The 19,846-nt window shown below is 48.7% G+C and overlaps 1 protein-coding gene across 30 annotated transcripts in view; it reads left to right on the top strand.

The window, feature by feature from the left end:
• TRPM4 (transient receptor potential cation channel subfamily M member 4) overlaps positions 1–12,291 on the top strand; it is a 48,467-nt gene extending 36,176 nt beyond the window's left edge. For 19 of the 30 annotated variants that reach the window (XM_077980495.1, XM_077980475.1, XM_015124542.3 and 16 more), the window contains 8 exons: positions 2,051–2,183; positions 2,349–2,523; positions 3,619–3,796; positions 10,650–10,846; positions 11,140–11,272; positions 11,438–11,510; positions 11,599–11,704; positions 11,929–12,291. In XM_077980495.1, coding sequence (XP_077836621.1) covers positions 2,051–2,183; positions 2,349–2,523; positions 3,619–3,796; positions 10,650–10,846; positions 11,140–11,272; positions 11,438–11,510; positions 11,599–11,704; positions 11,929–11,933 — 1,000 coding nt within the window. In that variant the 3' untranslated portion in view covers positions 11,934–12,291. Of the gene's footprint in view, positions 1–2,050; positions 2,184–2,348; positions 2,524–3,618; positions 3,797–10,649; positions 10,847–11,139; positions 11,273–11,437; positions 11,511–11,598; positions 11,749–11,860 lie in introns of all 30 variants that reach the window. The other 11 variants (XM_077980477.1, XM_077980478.1, XM_077980480.1 and 8 more) reach the window with 3 other exon arrangements.
• Positions 12,292–19,846: the final 7,555 nt, after the last annotated feature.

Here is a 19,846-nt window from a genome sequence, read left to right on the forward strand (position 1 = left end):
ATGAGAAAAATGGAAAGATCTCAGCTTAAAAGGGAGAAGTGGGCAGGCACGGTGGCTCACGCCTATAATCCCAGCACTTTGGGAGGCCGAGGCGGGTGGATCACCTGTGGTCAGGAGTTCGAGACCAGCCTGCCCAACATGGTGAAACCCCATCTCTAATAAAAATACAAAAGTTAGCTGGGCATGGTGGCAGGCACCTGTAATCCCAGCTACTCGGGAGGCTGAGGCAGGAGAATTGCTTGAACCCAGAGGCGGAAGTTGCTGTGAGCCAAGATCAAGCCACTGCACACCAGCCTGGGTGAAAAGAGCGAAACTCGGTCTCAAAAAAACAAACAAAAAGGGAGAAATGTCTAATCATCTCCAGAATTGAATGGATGAATCATCCTTTGTTTTGCCAGTTCCTTCTAGATGGACATTTAGGTTCTCTCTCTCTCGTTTTAAATAGAGATGGGGTCTCACTGTGTTGCCCAGGCTGGTCTCAAACTCCTGGGGTCAAACAATCCTCCCACCTTGGCTTCCCAAAGTGCTGGGATTACAGGTGTGAGCCACCATGCCCAGCCTTCTGTTTTTTTTATTATTTCAAAATAATAAAAGTTTACATCCCCAGATGTAAAGTGTATGGGTCAAAGCGTACATATGTTCTTGAGATGGATAGATTCCGTTCTAAGTAGCTTCACCCATTTCCACCCCTGCCATCAGGGTAAGAGAGTGCCCTCCTGAGGCCATGCTTGACAATGCCTGATACTTTGACTCTAAAATGTAGCTCTCAATTTAACTGAAAAAAAAAATTGCCAATTTAATGGGCAAACATGACTTCTCCTTGTTTTAATTTATGTACTATTGACTACCAGGTAGGTTGGACCTCTTTTCCTAAGCTTAATGGCCACATGTGCTTGTGTCAATTGTCTTCTTTGCCCCCCCCCCCATTTTTAAAATTGGGGTTCATTGATTTTTTTTTTCTTTTTTTCTTTTTCTTTTTTTTTTTTTTTAGAGTCAGAGTCTTGCTCTGTCTCCCAGGCTGGAGTGCAGTGGTGCGATCTCGGCTCACTGCAACCTCCGCCTCCCAGGTTCACGCCATTCTCCTGCCTCAGCCTCCCAAGTAGCTGGGACTACAGGCGCCCACCACCATGCCCGGCTAATTTTTTGTATTTTTAGTAGAGACGGGGTTTCACCGTGTTCGCCAGGATGGTCTCGATCTCCTGACCTCATGATCCGCCCGCCTCAGCCTCCCAAAGTGCTGGGATTACACGCGTGAGCCACCACGCCTGGCCCATTGATTTTATATATATATATATATCTCGCTCTTCTCCTTATACTCTGGATCCTAATCCTTGGTAGTTTTGTTGGTCTTAATATCTTCATGAATTCTGTGACTTGTCTTTTCACTTTCATTTTATATGTTTCTTTTCTTTCTTTCTCTTTCTTTCTACCTTTCTCCCTTTCTTTCTTTCTTTCCTTTTTTTTTTTTTTTTTTTGAGCCCGCTTCGGCCTCCCGAAGTGCTGGGATTACAGGCGTGAGCCACTGCACCTGTCCATACACTAGGTTTTTAATCCATCCAAAATTTAAGTACATGAGGATGCAAAATAGGGGTAGCATTTTTATTTTCCCCATAGGAATTTCTGATGTTTACTGGCCGTTTGAACTTCCTGTGTGAATTGTACGTGGTATCCTTTATCTGGCTTCCTTCCTATTCCTTCCTTTTGCTTATTGGTTTGTAGGGACTCTATATGTTTTGCCTTTTATAGGTTGAACAGATATTCCGACAGTTTTTCCCAGCTTGATTCTTACAGGGGCCAGCTCTTTGCTAAGGCCATCATTCATTCAGTTATTAGTTAATAGGCGCAGCCATTTTTCAAATGGGTGCCAGTGCCCTGTGTGGACCAGCTTGGCACTGAGTAAATTTGAGTAAACCCCGGGTGACTGGGAGGGTCCTGGTCCTGCCCGGTGGAGGCTGCAGCTTCATCTGAAGCATGACATTGGGAAGACTCCCATTTTCCTTGGCGTCTTGTGACACTTGAGTAACCCTTGCGGCATCTCCCCACACCACAGGCTGACCCCGGGTTTGTACCACCTGGGCCGCACCGTCCTCTGCATTGACTTCATGGTTTTTACGGTGCGGCTGCTGCACATCTTCACGGTCAACAAACAGCTGGGGCCCAAGATCGTCATCGTGAACAAGATGGTGAGGGAGGGGCGGGGTGGAAGTGGGCGGGGCCATAGGAAAAGGGGTGGGGCTGGGGAGGGAGTGGTCTGTGGAGAAAGGGTGTGACTTTGGGGAGCAAGGGGCGTGGTTTTGGGATAAGGGGTGGGGAAGGGCGGGGCCAGATTCAGCCACATCTCCCCACAGATGAAGGACGTGTTCTTCTTCCTCTTCTTCCTCGGCGTGTGGCTGGTGGCCTATGGCGTGGCCACGGAGGGGCTCCTAAGGCCACGGAACAGTGACCTCCCAAGTATCCTGCGCCGCGTCTTCTACCGTCCTTACCTGCAGATATTCGGGCAGATCCCCCAGGAGGACATGGACGGTAGGTGGGGATGACAGGGCCTCACAGCCTCCCTCTGAGTCTCTGTCTCCCTCTTTCTCTGGATCTCTGGATCCCTATATTCCCCATCATCTTCTCTCTGGGTCTCTGCCCACCCCATCCCCTGTCTTTCTGTCTTTTTTTTTTTTTTTTTTTTTTTAGATGGATGTTAGAAATGTTTGTTTTTTGGTGTCGTAAAGAAATAGTACTTGAACATAAATTTAATTTTTTTAGTAAGGCCATTTTAATTTTTTGTAGAAAGTGTACACTCGCCAGCAGTTCTGCCACGAGAATACACGGAACAAAGGAGATAAGGTCATTTATAACCTGACGCGTCTATCTTGCTGCTGTGTCTGGTTTTTATTGGCTGGAACTGGACTTTACATTTTGTATTTGTCTTGATTGGCTGGTAACTTAGAACTTTTTAAAAGAAGCAAAGGCAGAGGAGAACAAAGGAAGGAGGAGGTAACTTGTGGAATGCTGAGAAAGGTAAAAACACCTTCAAATAAGGAAGAGGAACAGACTATGACCTAATGCTTGCTTGGACCAGTATAAGCATGCCAGGGCAAATATTTAGGCTAAATTGTGGGAGCTAAGAACGTAGAGTACATTGATTTCTTTATTACGGCTAACAGATATTTAAGAATGTTAGCAGGTCTGTGAATACATTTTGTTTCTAAGAGAAGTTACTATTTATTCTTAATTAGATAGGGAGGAAAGTCTTTAAAGAGGAACCTCTACTTTACTTTTTACATGGAGTTTTGCTCCTGTTGCCCAGGCTGGAGTGCAACGGCACGATCTCAGCTCACTGCAACCTCTGCCTCCCAGGTTGAAGTGATTCTCCTGTCTCAGCCTCCCGAGTAGCTGGGACTACAGGCTCGTGCCACCACGCCTGGCTAACATTTTTGTATTTTTAGTAGAGATGGGGTTTCATCATATTGGTTAGGCTGGTCTCGAACTCCCGACCTCAGGTGATCCGGCCATCTCTGCCTCCCAAAGTGCTGGGATTACAGACATGAGCCACCACACCTGGCCGTCTTTCTGTCTTTCTTAGGTCTCTGTCCCCACCCCCCGATCTCTGAATGTCTCTCTTCACAGTGGCCCTCATGGAGCACAGCAACTGCTCGTCGGAGCCCGGCTTCTGGGCACACCCTCCCCGGACCCAGGCGGGTGTCTGTGTCTCCCAGTATGCCAACTGGCTGGTGGTGCTGCTCCTCGTCATCTTCCTGCTCGTGGCCAACATCCTGCTGGTCAATTTGCTCATCGCCATGTTCAGGTGAGGCCTGACTGCTCTCTGATCCGACCTCACCCAGCATGACCCATGGCCCCCTCATGACTCTTGAACGCCGTCTAATGAATTCTGTCTTTAGTCCCTGAACTCTGATCCAATCTAATGCTGCCTTCTCCCCAGACCCAAGCAGACCCTGCTTGTGACTTGTACTTTGGACTGATCCTCTTCCTGAGCCCAGTTTGAACTTCCTTATTTTTATTTTTTTGAGACAGGGTCTCACTCTGTCGCCAAGACTAGAGTGTGGTGGTGTGATCATAGCTTACTATAGCCTCGACCTCCTGGACTCAAGCAATCCTCCTGCCTTAACCCCATAAGTAGCTGGGACTACTTTAAATTAGCCAGGCCAGCATGCCTGCCTAATTAAAAAAAATTTTTGGAGCGGGGGGGTCTCACTATGTTGTCTAGGCTGGTCTCGAGCTCCTGGACTCAAGTGATCCTCCCTCCTCAGCCTCCCAGAGTGCTGGGATAATCTGTTGCCCAGGCTGGAGTGCAGTGGCAAGTTCTCGGCTCACTGCAACCTCCACTTCCCACTCCCCAACACCCGGTTAATTTTTTGTATTTTTAGTAGAGACAAGGTTTCACCATGTTGGCCTCGAACTCTTGACCTCAAGTGAGTGGCCCACCTCGGCCTCCCAAAGTGTTGGGATTACAGGTGTGAGCCATCACGCCCAGCCGACTTTGTTTTTTATTGTGGTAAAATTACATAAAATTTCCCATTTTTCCTCTTTTTTTTTTTTTTTTTTTGAGACAGAGTCTCGCTCTGTCGCCCAGGCTGGAGTGCAGTGGCCGGATCTCAGCTCACTGCAAGCTCCGCCTCCTGGGTTTACGCCATTCTCCTGCCTCAGCCTCCCGAGTAGCTGGGACTACAGGCACCCGCCACCTCGCTTGGCTAGTTTTTTGTATTTTTTAGTAAAGACGGGGTTTCACCGTGTTAGCCAGGATGGTCTCGATCTCCTGACTTCGTGATCCGCCCGTCTCGGCCTCTGAAAGTGCTGGGATTACAGGCTTGAGCCACCGCACCTGGCCATATTTTTTTTAAAATTTTATTTGTTTATTTATTTTTAGTAGAAACGGGGTTTCACCATGTAAGCCAGGATGGTCTCCATCTCCTGACCTTGTGATCCACCCGTTTTGGCTGGATCCCAAAGTGCTGGGATTATAGGCGTGAGCCATCGTGCCCAGTGGCTATTTTTATTTATTTATTTATTGTTTGTTTGTTTGTTTGTTTGTTTGAGACAGAGTCTCACTCTGTCTCCTGGACTGGAGTGCAGTGGCGTGATCTCGGCTCACTGCAAGCTCTGCCTCCTGGGTTCACGCCGTTCTCCTGCCTCAGCCTCCCAAGTAGCTGGGATTACAGGCGCCCGCCACCATGCCCGGCTAATTTTTTGTATTTTTAGTAGAGACGGAGTTTCACCGTGTTAGCCAGGATGGTCTCGATCTCCTGACCTCGTGATCCGACAGCCTCGGTCTCCCAAAGTGCTGGGATTACAGGCGTGAGCCACTGCGCCCGGCCTATTTTTTTTAGAAATGAAACTCCTTTTTAATCCTATGTTGGGTCCCTCTGTTTGCTTCCTTTCTTACTGGCGTGATTTTTGCCGAGAAAATATAAAATTTCATTGACTTTCTTTTTTTTTTAGTAATGGGGTCTTGCCATGTTGCCCAGGCTGATCTTGAACTCCTGGGCTCAAGCAGTCCTCTTGCCTTGCCTCGGCCTTCCAAAGTGCTGGGATTACAGGCATGAGCCCCTGTGCTGGACCTATTGTATTAGTTTCCTAGGGCTGCCAAAGTACCAAAAACTGTGTGGCTTTAAATCACAGAAATTTCTTGTCTCACAGTTAGAGATCCAAAATCAAGACATCGACCAAGTCATTTTCTTCTGAGGGCTGTGGGGGAGAGCCTGTTCCATGTCTGTCCTGTCACGTCTAGTATTTTGCTGGCCATCTTTGGCTTTTAGTTGTATCATTGAAACCTCTGCTTTCATCTTCCAAATTTCCCTTTTTAATAAAACATTGCTTAAATTGGATTAGGGACCACCCTAATAACTTCATTTTAACTTAATCACATCTGTAAACTCTATTTCTGAATAAAGCCATGTATTTCATAAATAAAAAAAAATTTAAAAGGTCACATTCTGAGGCACTACGGGTTATGACTTCAACATATCTTTTTTTTTACTTACTTTTTTTTTTTTTTGAGACAGAGTCTTGCTCTGTTACCCAGGCTGGAGTTCAGTGGCGCGATCTCGGCTCATTGTAGCCTCCGCCTCCTGGGTTCAAGGGATTCTCCTGCCTCAGCCTCCTGAGTAGCCGGGATCACAGGTGCCTGCCACTATGCCCAGCTAATTTTTGTATTTTTAAGTAGAGACGGAGTTTCACCATGTTGCCCAAGCTGATCTCAAACTCCTGACCTCAGGCGATCCACCTGCCTCGGCCTCCCAAAGTGCTGGGATTACAGCCATGAGCCACTGCGCCTGACCAGACTTCAGTATATCTTTAGCAGGCTACAATTAAATGCATGACACTCATAGATGTATGAGTATATTTCTGGACTTTCAATTCTATTCCACTCATCTGTGTCTATCCCTATGCCAGTACCACACAGGTTTTTGGGGTTTTTTTTGAGACGGAGTCTCACTGTTGTCACCCAGGCGGGAATGCAGTGGCGCGATCTCTGCTCACTGCAACATCCACATCCCAGACTCAAGCGATTCTCCTGACTCAGCCTCCTGAGTAGCTGGGATTACAGGCACCTGCCACCAGGCCTGGCTATTTTTTTTTTTTTTTTTGTATTTTTAGTAGAGATGGGGTTTCACCATGTTGGCCAGGCTAGTCTCGAACTCATGACCTCAGGTGATCCACCCACCTCAGCTTCCCAAGGTGCTGGGATTACAGGCATGAGCCACCACGTCTAGCCCACACAGTTTTTATCACTGTAGGTTTGTAGCAAATTTTGACATTGGAAGTATGAGTCTCCTTTATTTTTCAAGATTGTTTTGGCTATTCAGGGCCTCCTGCAATTCCATATGAACTTGCAGATCAGTTTCCATGTCTGTCAAAAAGGTTGTTGGAATTTTCTTTTCTTTTTTCTTTTTTTTTTTTTTTGAGACAGAGTTTCACTCTTGTTGCCCAGGCTGGAGTGCAATGGCGCGATCTCAGCTCACCACAATCTCTGCCTCCCAGGCTCAAGCAATTCTCCTGCTTCAACCTCCTGAATAGCTGGGATTACAGGCGTGCACCACCACGCTCAGCTAATTTTGTATTTTTAGTAGAGATGGGGTTTCTCCATGTTGGTCAGGCTGGTCTCGAACTCCCGACCTCAGGTGATCCACCCGCCTTGGCCTCCCAAAGTGCTCGGATTACAGGCATGAGCCACTGCACCCGGCCAGTTGTTGGAATTTTCATTGGGATTGCGTTGAATCTGTAGATTGTTTCAGGTAGTATTGACATTTCATCTAGGTGTTCTTTTTAATGTTTTTCCAGCAATATTTGGTAGTTTTCAGGCTACAGGTTTTTTACCCTTTTGGTTAACTTTATTCCTAGGTGCTTAACCTTTAGATGCTGCTGTAAGTGGAATTGCTTTCTTAATTTCGTTTTTGAATTGTTCATTGCAGGTGTGTGGAAACACAACTGATTTTTGTGTGATCTTGTACCCTGTAACTTTGCTGAATCTGCAGCTCTAGAAGCTTTCTTGTGAGTCTCTGGCATTTCCTATATATAGGATCATGTCATCTGTGAATAGAGATATTTTTACTTCTTCCTTTCCAATTTGGATGCCTTTTATATATTTTTTTCTTGTTTAATTGTTCTAGCCAGAACTTCCAGTACAATGTTGAATAGCAGTGGTAAAAGTGGATGTCCTTGTCTTGTTCCTGATCTTAGGCAGAAAGCTTTCAGTCTTTCACCATTAGGTATGATGTTAGCTGTGCGTTTTTCAGAAGTACCTTTTCTCATGTTGAGAAAGTTTATTTCTATTCCTAGTTTATGATTTTTAAAAATTATGATGCCTGGGCATGGTGGCTTATGCCTGTAATCCCAATACTTTAAGAAGCCAAAGTGGGAGGATCACTTGAGGCCAGGGGTTCAAGACCGACCTGGACAACATAGTGAGACCCTATCTCAATAAAAAAAAAATTTTGCCAGGCATGGTGGTGCATGCCTGTAGTCCCACCTACTCAAGAGGCTGAGGCAGGAGGATGGCTTGAGCCCAGGAGGGCAAGGCTGTGGCTGCAGTAAGCCATGATTTCACCACTGCCATGATCATGCCAGCAACAGAGTGAAACCTTGTCTCAAAAAAAAAAAAAAAAAAAAGCCGGGCTTGGTAGCTCACGCCTGTCATCCCAGCACTTTGGGAGGCCAAGGTGGGCAGATCACGAGGTCAGGAGATCAAGACCATCCTAGCTAACATAGTTGTAGGGGCCCGCCCTACAGGGTCTGTGGGTTTTTCTCCCTGTGTGTGGAGATGAGAGATCGTGGAAATAAAGACACAAGACAAAGAGATAAAAGAAAAGACAGCTGGGCCCAGGGGACCACTACCACCAAGACAGGGAGACCAGTAGTGGCCCTGAACACCTGGCTGCGTTGTTATTTTTTGGATACAAAGCAAAAGGGGCAGGGTAAAGAGCGTGAGTCATCTCCAATGATTGATAAGGTCACGTGAGTCACGTGTCCACCAGACAGGGGCCCTTCCCTGTTAGATAGCCCAGGCGGAGACAGAGAGGACAGCTTACGTCATTATTTCTTCTATGCTCTTTTCAGAAAGATCAAAGACTTTAATACTTTCACTAATTTTCCTACTGCTATCTAGAGGGCAGAGCCAGGTGTACAGGATGGAACATGAAAGTGAAACAGGAGTGTGACCACTGAAGCACAGCATCACAGGGAGATGGTTAGGCCTCTGGATAACTGTGGGCAGGCCTGACTGATGTCAGGCCCTCCATGAGAGGTGATGGAGCAGAGTCTTCTCTAAACTCACCTGGGGAAAGAGAGACTCCCTTTTCCGGTCTGCTAAGTAGCTGGTGCTTTTCCTTGGCACTGACGCTACCGCTACACCACGGTCCGCTTGGTAACGGGCGTCTTCCCAAACGCTGGTGTTACCGCTAGACCAAGGAGCCCTCTAGTGGCCCTGTCTGGGCGTGACAAAGGGCTCACACTTGTCTTCTAGTCACTTCTCACTATGTCGCTTCAGCTCCTATCTCCATATGGCCTGGTTTTTCCTAGGTTATAATTGTAGAGCAAGGATTATTATAATATTGGAATAAAGAGTAATTGCTACAAACTAATGATTAATGATATTCATATATAATCATATCTACGATCTATATCTAGTGTAACTCTTGTTATTTTATGTATTTTATTACACTGGAACAGCTCGTGCCCTTGGTCTCTTGCCTCGGCACCTGGGTGGCTTGCCGCCCACACATGGTGAAACCCCGTCTCTACTAAAAATACAAAAAATTAGCTGGGCGTGGTGGTGGGTGCCTGTAGTCCCAGCTACTCGGGAGGCTGAGGCAAGAGAATGGCATGAACCCAGGAGGGGGAGCTTGCAGTGAGCCAAGATTGCGCCACTGCACTCCAGCCTGGGTGACAGAGCGAGACTCTGTCTCAAAAAAAAAAAAAATCATGAAGTGTTGTTGAATTTTGTCAAATGCCTTTTCTGTGTTGGTTGAGATCATGTGGTTTCCCCCACACCTTGTTCTATTAATGTGGTATTTGCACTGATTTTTGTATGTTTAACTACCCTTACTTTCCTAGGATAAATCCCATTTTGTTATGGTGTAAAATCCACTTAATATGCTGCTGAATTAGATTTGCCAGTATTTTTTCAGGATTTTATATGTATATTCATAAGGGCTACTGGTCTGTAACTTTCTTGTGATATCTTTATCTGGCTTTGGTATTACGGTAATGCTGGCCTCATGGAATGAGTTAGGAAATGTTCTCTCCTTTTCAGTCTTTTGGATGAATTTGAGGAACATCCTTGTTATTATGATTCTTTTTTAAATGTTTGATAGAATTCACCAGCACAACCATCTGGTTTTGGGCTTTTCTTTATTGAAAGGTTTTTGATTAAATCTCTTATGATAAGTCTATTGAGATTTTCTATTTTTTCTTGAGTCAGCTTAGGTAATTTGTGTGTTCCTAGGAATTTGTCCATTTCACTTATCTAGTTTGTTGACATCTCTTACAATCCTTTTTATTTCGGTAAGGTCGGTAGTAATGTCTCCATTTTCATTTCTGATGTCAGTTATTTGTGTCCTAGCTAATTTTTGAGCCCAACTTTAACATGACTTCAACCTCTACCTTAAGCCTTGATACCACGTCCAACTTGACCTCTGACATCTGACCCTTGGCCCTTCTAACTTGACTTTTTTTTTTTTTTTTTTGAGACGGAGTCTCACTCTGTCTCCCAGGCTGGAGTGCAGTGGCACGATCTCAGCTCACTGCAACCTCCACCTCCTGGGTTCAAGCGATTCTCCTGCCTCAGCCTCAGCCTCAGCCTCCCCAGTAGCTGGGATTACAGGTACCCGCCACCATGTCTGGCTAATTTTTGTATTTTTAGTAGAGATGGGGCTTCACCATGTTAGCCAGGCTGGTCTCGAACTCCTGACCTCAGGTGATCCACCCACCTCGGTCTCCCAAAGTGCGGGGACTACAGGCGTGAGCAAATGGGCCCGGCCCTAACCTGACTTCTAATCGCATCCTGTAACCTCTTACTTTAGTGATCTTGACTTCTGTCTGCTGCCGTAGACTTTGAAAAATTATTGCCTGGCATCTAACCTTTGTCTTTGCCCTTGGCTGGGCCCTGACCTCAAGTGACCTTTGACCTCTGGCCTCTGCAGCTACACGTTCGGCAAAGTACAGGGCAACAGCGATCTCTACTGGAAGGCGCAGCGCTACCGCCTCATCCGGGAATTCCACTCTCGGCCCACGCTGGCCCCGCCCTTTATCGTCATCTCCCACTTGCGCCTCCTGCTCAGGCAATTGTGCAGGCGCCCCCGGAGCCCCCAGCCGTCCTCCCCGACCCTCGAGCATTTCCGTGAGAACAGAGCTTGGCTTAAAAAGAAGAATAGGGGACCGGCAGCCTGGAAGGCGAGGGGAAGGGGCATGCCCCAAATAACTAACGGGCGTGGCTTAGGCAGCGAGGGGCGGGGTTTAAACAAGGGGCGCGGCTTAAGCACTGAGGGGCAGGGCTTAGGGGTGAGGGGCGGGGCATGTTCTCGAATCACCAGGGGCCGGGTCTGAGATAGCGTGTTCTGAGGGTGTCGGAAGGGGCTGCTGGGCTTGGGAAGGGGCGTGGCCTTAGCCCTTTGACTCCGCCCGCCCCTGCAGTGGTCTGCCTTTCTAAGGAAGCCGAGCGGAAGCTGCTAACGTGGGAATCGGTGCATAAGGAGAACTTCCTGCTGGCACGCGCTAGGGACAAGCGGGAGAGCGACTCCGAGCGTCTGAAGCGCACGTCCCAGAAGTGAGAGCGGGGCCTGGTCGGGGATGGGGCTTCTGGCCTGGGGCGGATCCTGACTTCGGTTGAAGTCAGGGTCCTGGGAGGGAGGGAGGAGGCCCAGGAAGCAGGCGAGCCCCCGGGGGGTGGGTGGGCTACGGGTGCCCCCGGTAAGAGGCCCTCCCTTCTCAGGGTGGACATGGCACTGAAACAGCTGGGACACATCCGCGAGTACGAACAGCGCCTGAAAGTGCTGGAGCGGGAGGTGAGGGCTTGGGGTTTGGCTGGGGAACTGCGGCAGGGGTCGGGCAGGGGTTTCCATCTCCTGCTCTGACATTCCTCCCTTTCCCCAGATCCAGCACTGTAGCCGCGTCCTCGGGTGGGTGGCCGAGGCCCTGAGCCGCTCTGCCTTGCTGCCCCCAGGTGGGCCGCCACCCCCTGACCTCCCTGGGCCCAAAGGTTAGTGTGTATCATCAGCCTGTGCATCTCCAGCCTCTGTTCCTGTATGTTTGCGTGTTTTTCTCTCTTGGCGCCTTGCCAGTGTCCCTGGGTCACTCTCTTGGTCTCCTTTGAGCATTTTGTACTCTGGTCTTCGTGTTCCTTCTTTTATGCCAGTCTCCCAGCTTTTCTGTCTCTCCCCTTCCCTGCCAATCCCCAGCTCTCTCTTTTCTCTCTTCCCCCAGACTGAGCCCTGCTGGCAGACTTCAAGGAGAAGCCCCCACAGGGGATTTTGCTCCTAGAGTAAGGCTCATCTGGGCCTCGGCCCCCGCACCTGGTGGCCTTGTCCTTGAGGTGAGCCCCGTGCCCATCTGGGCCACTGTTGGGACCACCTTTGGGAGTGTCATCCGTACAAACCACAGCATGCCCGGTTCCTCCCAGAACCAGCCCCAGCCTGGGAGGATCAAGTCCTGGAGCCCGGGCCATTATCCCTCTGGGGACTCCGCCACAACAGGGGAGAATGGAGGGTCCTTGGGGTAACAGGGACCACAGACCCCTCACCACTCACAGATTCCTCACACTGGGGAAATAAAGCCATTTGAGAGGAATTGTGTCCAGAGGCTTGATTCTTGGGGGAACTGGTGGGTGTCTAGATCCTTCCAGGGTGGGAGCTGGAGCTGGAGTGTTGGGTTTGGGGTTCTTGGTGGATTTGCTGCTGTAATTCAGATATTTCAGAGTCCGTTTCCTCCCCTCAGCCCCATTGTTCTTGCCTGAGACCCAGCACCTTCTGTCTGCAGTGTGCTACTTCAGTAGGACAAGACCCCATCTGTACCCCTCCTACCCAGTTTCAACTTTCCAGTGGAAAAATAACTCCGTGATAATAAGCAAAGTATTTCCTGGAGTGGGGGTGGGTGGGTGTTGTGTACATCTGCTTTGGCAATAGGGAAACGGATGATGCAAATTTGAGTAGATAAATGCATACGTGTCTTTAAAAAGTCTAATTAGTGGGAAATTGCAGGCCAGGCGCACACAGGGTTGAGGCAAATATGCATGATTATACATGCAGTTTAACTAAATAACGCGTAACAAGCTAAACTGGTAATGACAAGGTTGAACTGACAGCAATTATTAGTTAAATAGCATGAAAGCCACCAACAACCAACACGTCCAAAAATCAAAACCAAAACATCCTTCCTCCAAATTGGAGGAGATCCAAGTATCTGTCACTGTGGGTGCAGAGTAGCGCTGAAACATAGCCAAGTGTTGTGTGGCAACCGCGACTTCTCTGGAGGATGCTGAGTTAGTTTTCACCAACACAAGTAGTAATAATCACTGTAATGTAACTTCCTTCCTTCCTTCCTCCCTCCCTCTCTTCCTTCCTTCCTCCCTTCTTCCTTCCTTCCCTCCCTTCCTGCCTGCCTGCCTTCCTTCCTTCCTGCCTTCCTTCCTCCCTCCCTCTCTTCTTTCCTTCCTCCCTTCTTCCTTCCTTCCTTCCTTCCTTCCTTCCTTCCTTCCTTCCTTCCTTCCTCCCTTCCTCCCTCCCTCCCTCCCTCTCTTCCTTTCTCCCTTCTTTCCTCCTTCCCTCCCTTCCTTCTTCCTTCCTTCCTCCCTCCCTCCCTTCCTTCCTCACTTCTTCCCTCCATCCCTCCCTTCCTTCTTCCTTCCTTCCTTTTCTTCTTCTTCTCCTTTTTTTTTTCTTTGAGACAAAGTCTCGCTCTGTCACCCAGGCTGGAGTGCAGTGGCACGATCTCAGCTCACTGCAAGCTCCACCTCCTGAGTTCAAGCAATTCTATCTCAGCCCCTGGAGTGGCTGGGATTACAGGTGCCCGCCACCACACCCGGATAATTTTTGTACTTTTGGTACAGATGGGGCTTCACCATGTTGGCCAGGCTGGTCTCAAACTTCTCACCTCAGGTGATCTGCCTGCCTCGGCCTCCCAAAGTGTTGGAATTACAGGCGTGAGCCACCGCACCTGGCCACTTTTTATTCTTTTTTTTCAACAAGATCTCACTCTCACCCACGCAGAAATGCAGTGACTCAATCACAGCTCACTGCAACCTCACCTGCTGGGCTCAAGCAGTTCTCCCACTCAGTCTCCTAAGTAGCTGGGACTACAGGCTCGCACCACCATGCCCGGCTAATTTTTTGGATTTTTGATAGAGGTGGGGTCTCACCATATTTCCCTGGTTGGTCTCAAACTCCTGGGGTCAAGCGATCCACTCACCTCGGCCTCTCAAAGTGCTGGGATTACAGGTGTGAGCCTCCATGCCCAGCCTCCAGTACTTTCTATATATATCTGTCCAGCATTGTTTTAAGTGCTTCATGTGCACTAAATCAGTGAATCCGATGATAACCATATAAGGTAGGTACTATCATTTTCTCCATTTTGCAGATGAGAAAAGTGAGACACAGAAAAGTGGCTCTAATAAAGTCACACAGAAAGTGGCTGAGTTGGATGCTGGGCGTGGTGGCTCATGCCTGTAAAACAGCACTTTGGGAGGTCAAGCAGATGGATCACTTGAGGCCAGGAGTTCGAGACCAGCCTGGCCAATATAGCAAAACCCTGTCACTACTAAAAATACAAAAATTAGCTGGGTGTGGTAGTGGACACCTGTAGTCCCAGCTACTCAGGAGGCTGAGGCAGGAGAACCGCTTGAACCTAGGAGGCGGAGGTTGCAGTGAACCGAAATTGCGCCACTGCACTCCAGCCTGGGTGACAGAGCAAGACTCTGTTTCAAAAATAATAATAATAAAATAAAAATTGAAAGTGGCTGAGTTGGAACAGAAATGTGGGCAATCCAGAGAGCATCTGTAATGCATGATTTTATATTTGGAAATGTCAGCTGCTGCGAAGCCACAGGAACTCACTCCGTCCATGTGCGAGTTTGAGCTTTTGTCTCTCAGCTGCAAATCCACCCTTGTCTCAGCTCTGTGATGCTGGGGCGGGGCCTCTGCAAGCCTTGTTTTTGCTTTCCCAGTCGGTTGCTATAAGCCCCGGCCTAAAGAGGGCGCTAGACGGAGACCAGCGATTGGAGGAGGAAGCAGGGATTTGCTTCATCTATTTGCTCCAGGCTTTCAAGCAAGCATCGTCCCAGAACAACGCTCCCTCTGACAGCAGCAGTTGCTTCCAGGTTTTTTGTTTTTGACGGAGTCTTGCTGTGTTGCCCAGGCTGGAGTGCAGTGGCACGATCTCAGCTCACTGCAACCTCCGCCTCCTGGGTTTAAGCAATTCTCCTGCTTCAGCCTTCTGAGTAGCTGGGATTACAGGCATCTGCCACCACGCCCAGCTAATTTTTGTATTTTTAGTAGAGACGGGATTTCACCATGTTGGTCAGGCTGGCCTTGAACTCCACTTCAGGTGATCCACCTGCCTCAGCCTCTGAAAGTGCTGGGATTACAGGTGTGAGTCACCGCGCCTGGCCCTCTTCCAGGTTTTAAGTTTTATTTTTTGGCATCTCCATAACCTGTTTCTTTTTCTGTTTCTTTTTCTATCTCTGTTGCCCAGGATGGAGTGCAGTGGTCGAGGCTCACTGTAGCCTCGACCTCTCAGACTCAAGCCATCCTCCCGCCTCAGCCTCCAGAATAGCTGGGACCACAGGTACACGCCACCACACCCAGCTAAATTTTTTGTTTTCAAATTGTTTTGTAGAGATGGGGGTCTCGCCATGTTGCCGAGGTTTGTCTCAAACTCGTGGGATCAAGGGGTCCTCCCACCTCAGCCTCCCAAAGTGCTGTGATTACAGGCATGAGCCACTGCGCCCGACGCCATAACCAACGTCATTGTCAGCCTTCTGTCACACCAGCGCCACCCCGGTAGGCCCTGGCTCTAGTCTGGGTTTCGGTTCTGCAGGGCTGCTGCCTCAACATTTTAGATCCTGATAATTCTAGCTCAGTCCTGGAGTGATAGGTGTAGCCTGCAGTTACTATTTTTATATGGTGCAGTTACTATTTCTGCGCTGTTTCTTCTCATTCCTTTCAAGGTTTCCTGAGACCTGTTTAATTTATCTAAGACCCGTGTATTAATTCATCTCTGTTGAAATATCTGTATAACAGGAAGACTCCAGGTCGTGTGTGTAGAAATCCGACATGAGTCATCAAGATGGAGAATTTGCACGAATTCCACATGTAAACCGATTTGGAGACCAAAAGTTCCTTAATTGAAGAGGAGGCTGGTACTCTTGAGGAATTACCCTAAAATAACTGCTGCAAGCTTATATTTTGCATTTTCCATTCAAATGGGACTTGTCTCCATTTATGCAGTAACTGTGTATTGGGAAAAGGAAAATACTCAGACCTTTTAGGGATTAGCAGACACTGGCCCGGCCTATTTATTCATTTTTGAGATGCAGTCTCTCTCTCTCGCCCAAGCTCGAGTGCAGTGGTGTGATCACAGCTCACTGTAGCCTGGCTCAAGTGATCCTCCTGCCTCGGCCTCCCAAGTAGCTGGAATCACAGGTGCACGCCACCATGCCCATATAATTAAAAAAAATTTTTTAGGTTAGTGCGGTGGCTAATGCCTGTAATCATAGCACTTTGGGAGGTCGAGGCAGGTAGATCACCTGAGGTCAGGAGTTCGAGACCACACTGGCCAACATGGCGAAACCCTGTCTCTACTAAAAATACAAAAATTAACTGGGCATGGTGGTGTGTGCCTGTAGTCCCAGCTACTAGGGGGGCTGGGGAAGGAGGATCGCTTGAACCTGGGAGGTGGAGGTTGCAGTGAGCAGAGATCATACTTCACTGCAGCCTGGGCAACAGAGCGAGACTCTGTCTCAAAACAAACCAAACAATTGGTCTTTAATTTTTTTTTTTTTTTTTTGAGACAGAGTCTTGCTCTGTCACCCAGGCTGGAGTGCACTGGCGCAATTTCAGCTTAATGCAACCTCCACCTCCTGGGTTCAAGCAATTCTCCTGCCTCAGCCTCCTGAGTAGCTGGGATGACAGGCGTGCACCACCACGTCTGACTAATTTTGGTATTTTTCGTAGAGACGTGGTTTCACCATGTTGGCCAGGCTAATAAAGTTTAAAAATACAAATAAAATAAAAAAGGAAAAATATACCATATTTGAGGTATTTTCCAACCCATTTAGTGAGTAACCTACAAAAATGCCAACTTGGAGTGTGGTCCAAGTCCTTGAGAAGGCTCCGCATCCGGCCCATGCTGAGCTTAAGCTCAGTCTTATGACTCAGCAGATCACATGATACTCAGAAAAGAATGTGGCAAATCAAGATGCTGTATGATCTCCAGAAAGTGCCAATAGGAGCATTTTCTGGCATAAACTCGTAGGGTTTTGGCCCAAAGCCATGCCATCTTCTGCACACAACCCATCTGTGTGAAGAAACAGTTCCTTCTCTCGGTTAGAGATAGATACCTGGCCATGGTGCACAGAGCAATGATAAAACCTGACCTGACCATCAGGAACTCAGTGTAATCTGACCCACAAATCCAGAAGATTGAGCGTAGACAATGGCAGTGCATCAGGTGGAAATAAGAAATAAAGTGTTGGCTGGGTGTGGTGGCTGACACCTGTGATTCCAGCACTTTGGGAGGCCGAGGCATGCGGATCACCTGAGGTCAGGAGTTCGAGACCAGCCTGACCAAAATGGAGAAACCCCATCTCTACTAAAAATACAAAATTAGCCAGGCATGGTGGCGCATTCCTGTAATCCCAGCTACTCGGAAGGCTGAGGCAGGAGAATTACTTGAACCCAGGAGGCGGAGGTTGTGGTGAGCCGAGATGGCGCCATTGCACTCCAGCCTGGGCAACAAGGGCGAAATTTTGTCTCAAAAAAAAAAAAAAGGCCGGGCGCGGTGGCTCAAGCCTGTAATCCCAGCACTTTGGGAGGCCGAGACGGGCGGATCACGAGGTCAGGAGATCGAGACCATCCTGGCTAACACGGTGAAACCCCGTCTCTACTAAAAAATACAAAAAAAAAAACCAGCCGGGCGCGGTGGCGGGCGCCTGTAGTCCCAACTACTCGGGAGGCTGAGGCAGGAGAATGGCGTGAACCCGGGAGGCGGAGCTTGCAGTGAGCTGAGATCCAGCCACTGCACTCCAGCCTGGGCGGCAGAGCGAGACTCCGTCTCAAAAAAAAAAAAAAAAAAAAAACTAAGGTGTTGCCATAAGCAATGACACAAGCAAAACAAGCAAATTGCTTGAGTGGACAGCACAAACCGTTCTGCCATCTATACCCACTGTTTTGTCTTCTTTCCATCTATATCCATGGCTTCATGGACAACTCCTCATGATTTCTTTTTTTTTTTTTTTTTTTTTTGATGGAGTCTTGCTGTGTTCCTCAGGCTGGAGTGCAGTAGTGCGATCTCGGCTCACTGCAACCTCTGCCTCCCAGGTTCAAGCGATTCTCGTGCCAGAGCCACCTGAGTAGCTGGGACCACAGGTGTGTACCATCGTGCCCAGCTGATTTTTGTATTTTTAGTAGAGACGGGGTTTCCCCATGCTGGCCAGGCTCGTCTCAAACTCCTGACCTCAGGTGATCTGCCCTCCTCGGCTTCCCAAAGTGCTGGGATTACAGGTGTGAGCACCAGGCCGCTCCTCATGATTAATTGAACTGGGGAGGATACAACTTTGGGCTGATTTTTAGATGGCTCAGCGTGATATACTAGGGTTCCCAGAATCAGCCGCATTGCAGCCCTCAGAGGAACCAGCACTAGCCTGGCAGTCTCCTTGCCCAGAAATCTGAGCCCCAGCTCAGCAATGCCCACTTCTGATCTGGGCAGCAATCCTGAGCGACCAATCTCAAGAGCCCTGAGGCTCATCTGATCCTCTCTTTGGTAACATAGCAGAATTGGCTCAGCAAGCCTGCGCTGACATCACGGGTACAGAAGAACAGGCTGATACCAGCTGCTCTGTCCCAGAGGCTGCCCCTTTCTAGCCAGAACATTTTTCCTGACCAGGAAGCTGTCATTGCCACATAGATGTTTCCTGTTCCCTGATTCTATAAATATAAGGACACAGTCCCTCTTTATTGGGATGCTGCTGGCCATGGTGCAGGCAGACTGTTCTCGTCCAGCCGGAGTCATGGGATGGAGGGACGCTCCCTCCTCTACCTGCGCGTCTTCCCTCCAAGAATCTATTTGACATCTCTATCACACAGGCCTAGTGGTGTGTATGACAGTTGGTAACCACAAAGGAAAATTCTCCATCTGTCCTGGTGCCGTGTTCTTTTTGTTTGATTTTAGACAAAGTCTTGCTGTATTGCCCAGGCTGGAGCGCAGTGGCGCAATCTCGGCTCACTGCAACCTCCACCTCCCCAGTTCAAGCGATTCTCCTGCCTCAGCCTCCTGAGTAGCTGGGATTACAGGTGCCCACCACCATGCCTGGCTAATTTTTGTACACACACACACACACACACACATGTGTATATATGTGTGTATATATATATATATACTTTTTTTTTTTTTTTTTTTTTTTTTTTTTTTTTGAGACAGAGTCTCGCTCTGTCGCCCAGGCTGGAGTGCAGTGGCCGGATCTCAGCTCACTGCAAGCTCCGCCTCCCAGGTTTACGCCATTCTCCTGCCTCAGCCTCCCGAGTAGCTGGGACTGCAGGCGCCCGCCACCTCGCCCGGCTAGTTTTTTTTTTTGTATTTTTTAGTAGAGACGGGGTTTCACGGGGTTAGCCAGGATGGTCTCGATCTCCTGACCTCGTGATCCGCCCGTCTCGGCCTCCCAAAGTGCTGGGATTACAGGCTTGAGCCACCGCGCCCGGCCTACTTTTTTTTTTATACTGAGTCTTGGTGTGTCGTACAGGCTGGAGTGCAGTGGCACGATCTTGGCTCACTGCAACTTCTGCCTCCCCGGTTAAAGCCATTCTCCTGCCTCAGCCTCCCGAGTAGGACTACAGGCACATGCCACCACACCTGGCTAACTTTTGTATTTTTAGTAGAGACGGGGTTTCACCATGTTGGCCAGGCTGGTCCTCGAACTCCTGACCTCAAGTGATCTGCCCACCTCAGCCTCCGAAAATGCTGAGATTACACATGGGAGCCACCGCGCCCGGCCTGGTGCTGTTTTGACAAGCAGCATGGAGTTTGTCTGGCCCTCTACGGAGGTGGAAGACATTCACTCCTAATGGTGATGGCAGGTCACCTGTAAGGCCAGTGAATAAACTGGATGTCTGTGAAGCAAGGGTGGGCAGCATAG

This window comes from Macaca mulatta, chromosome 19, assembly GCF_049350105.2.
Source record: "Macaca mulatta isolate MMU2019108-1 chromosome 19, T2T-MMU8v2.0, whole genome shotgun sequence".
Classification (NCBI taxonomy): domain Eukaryota; kingdom Metazoa; phylum Chordata; class Mammalia; order Primates; family Cercopithecidae; genus Macaca; species Macaca mulatta.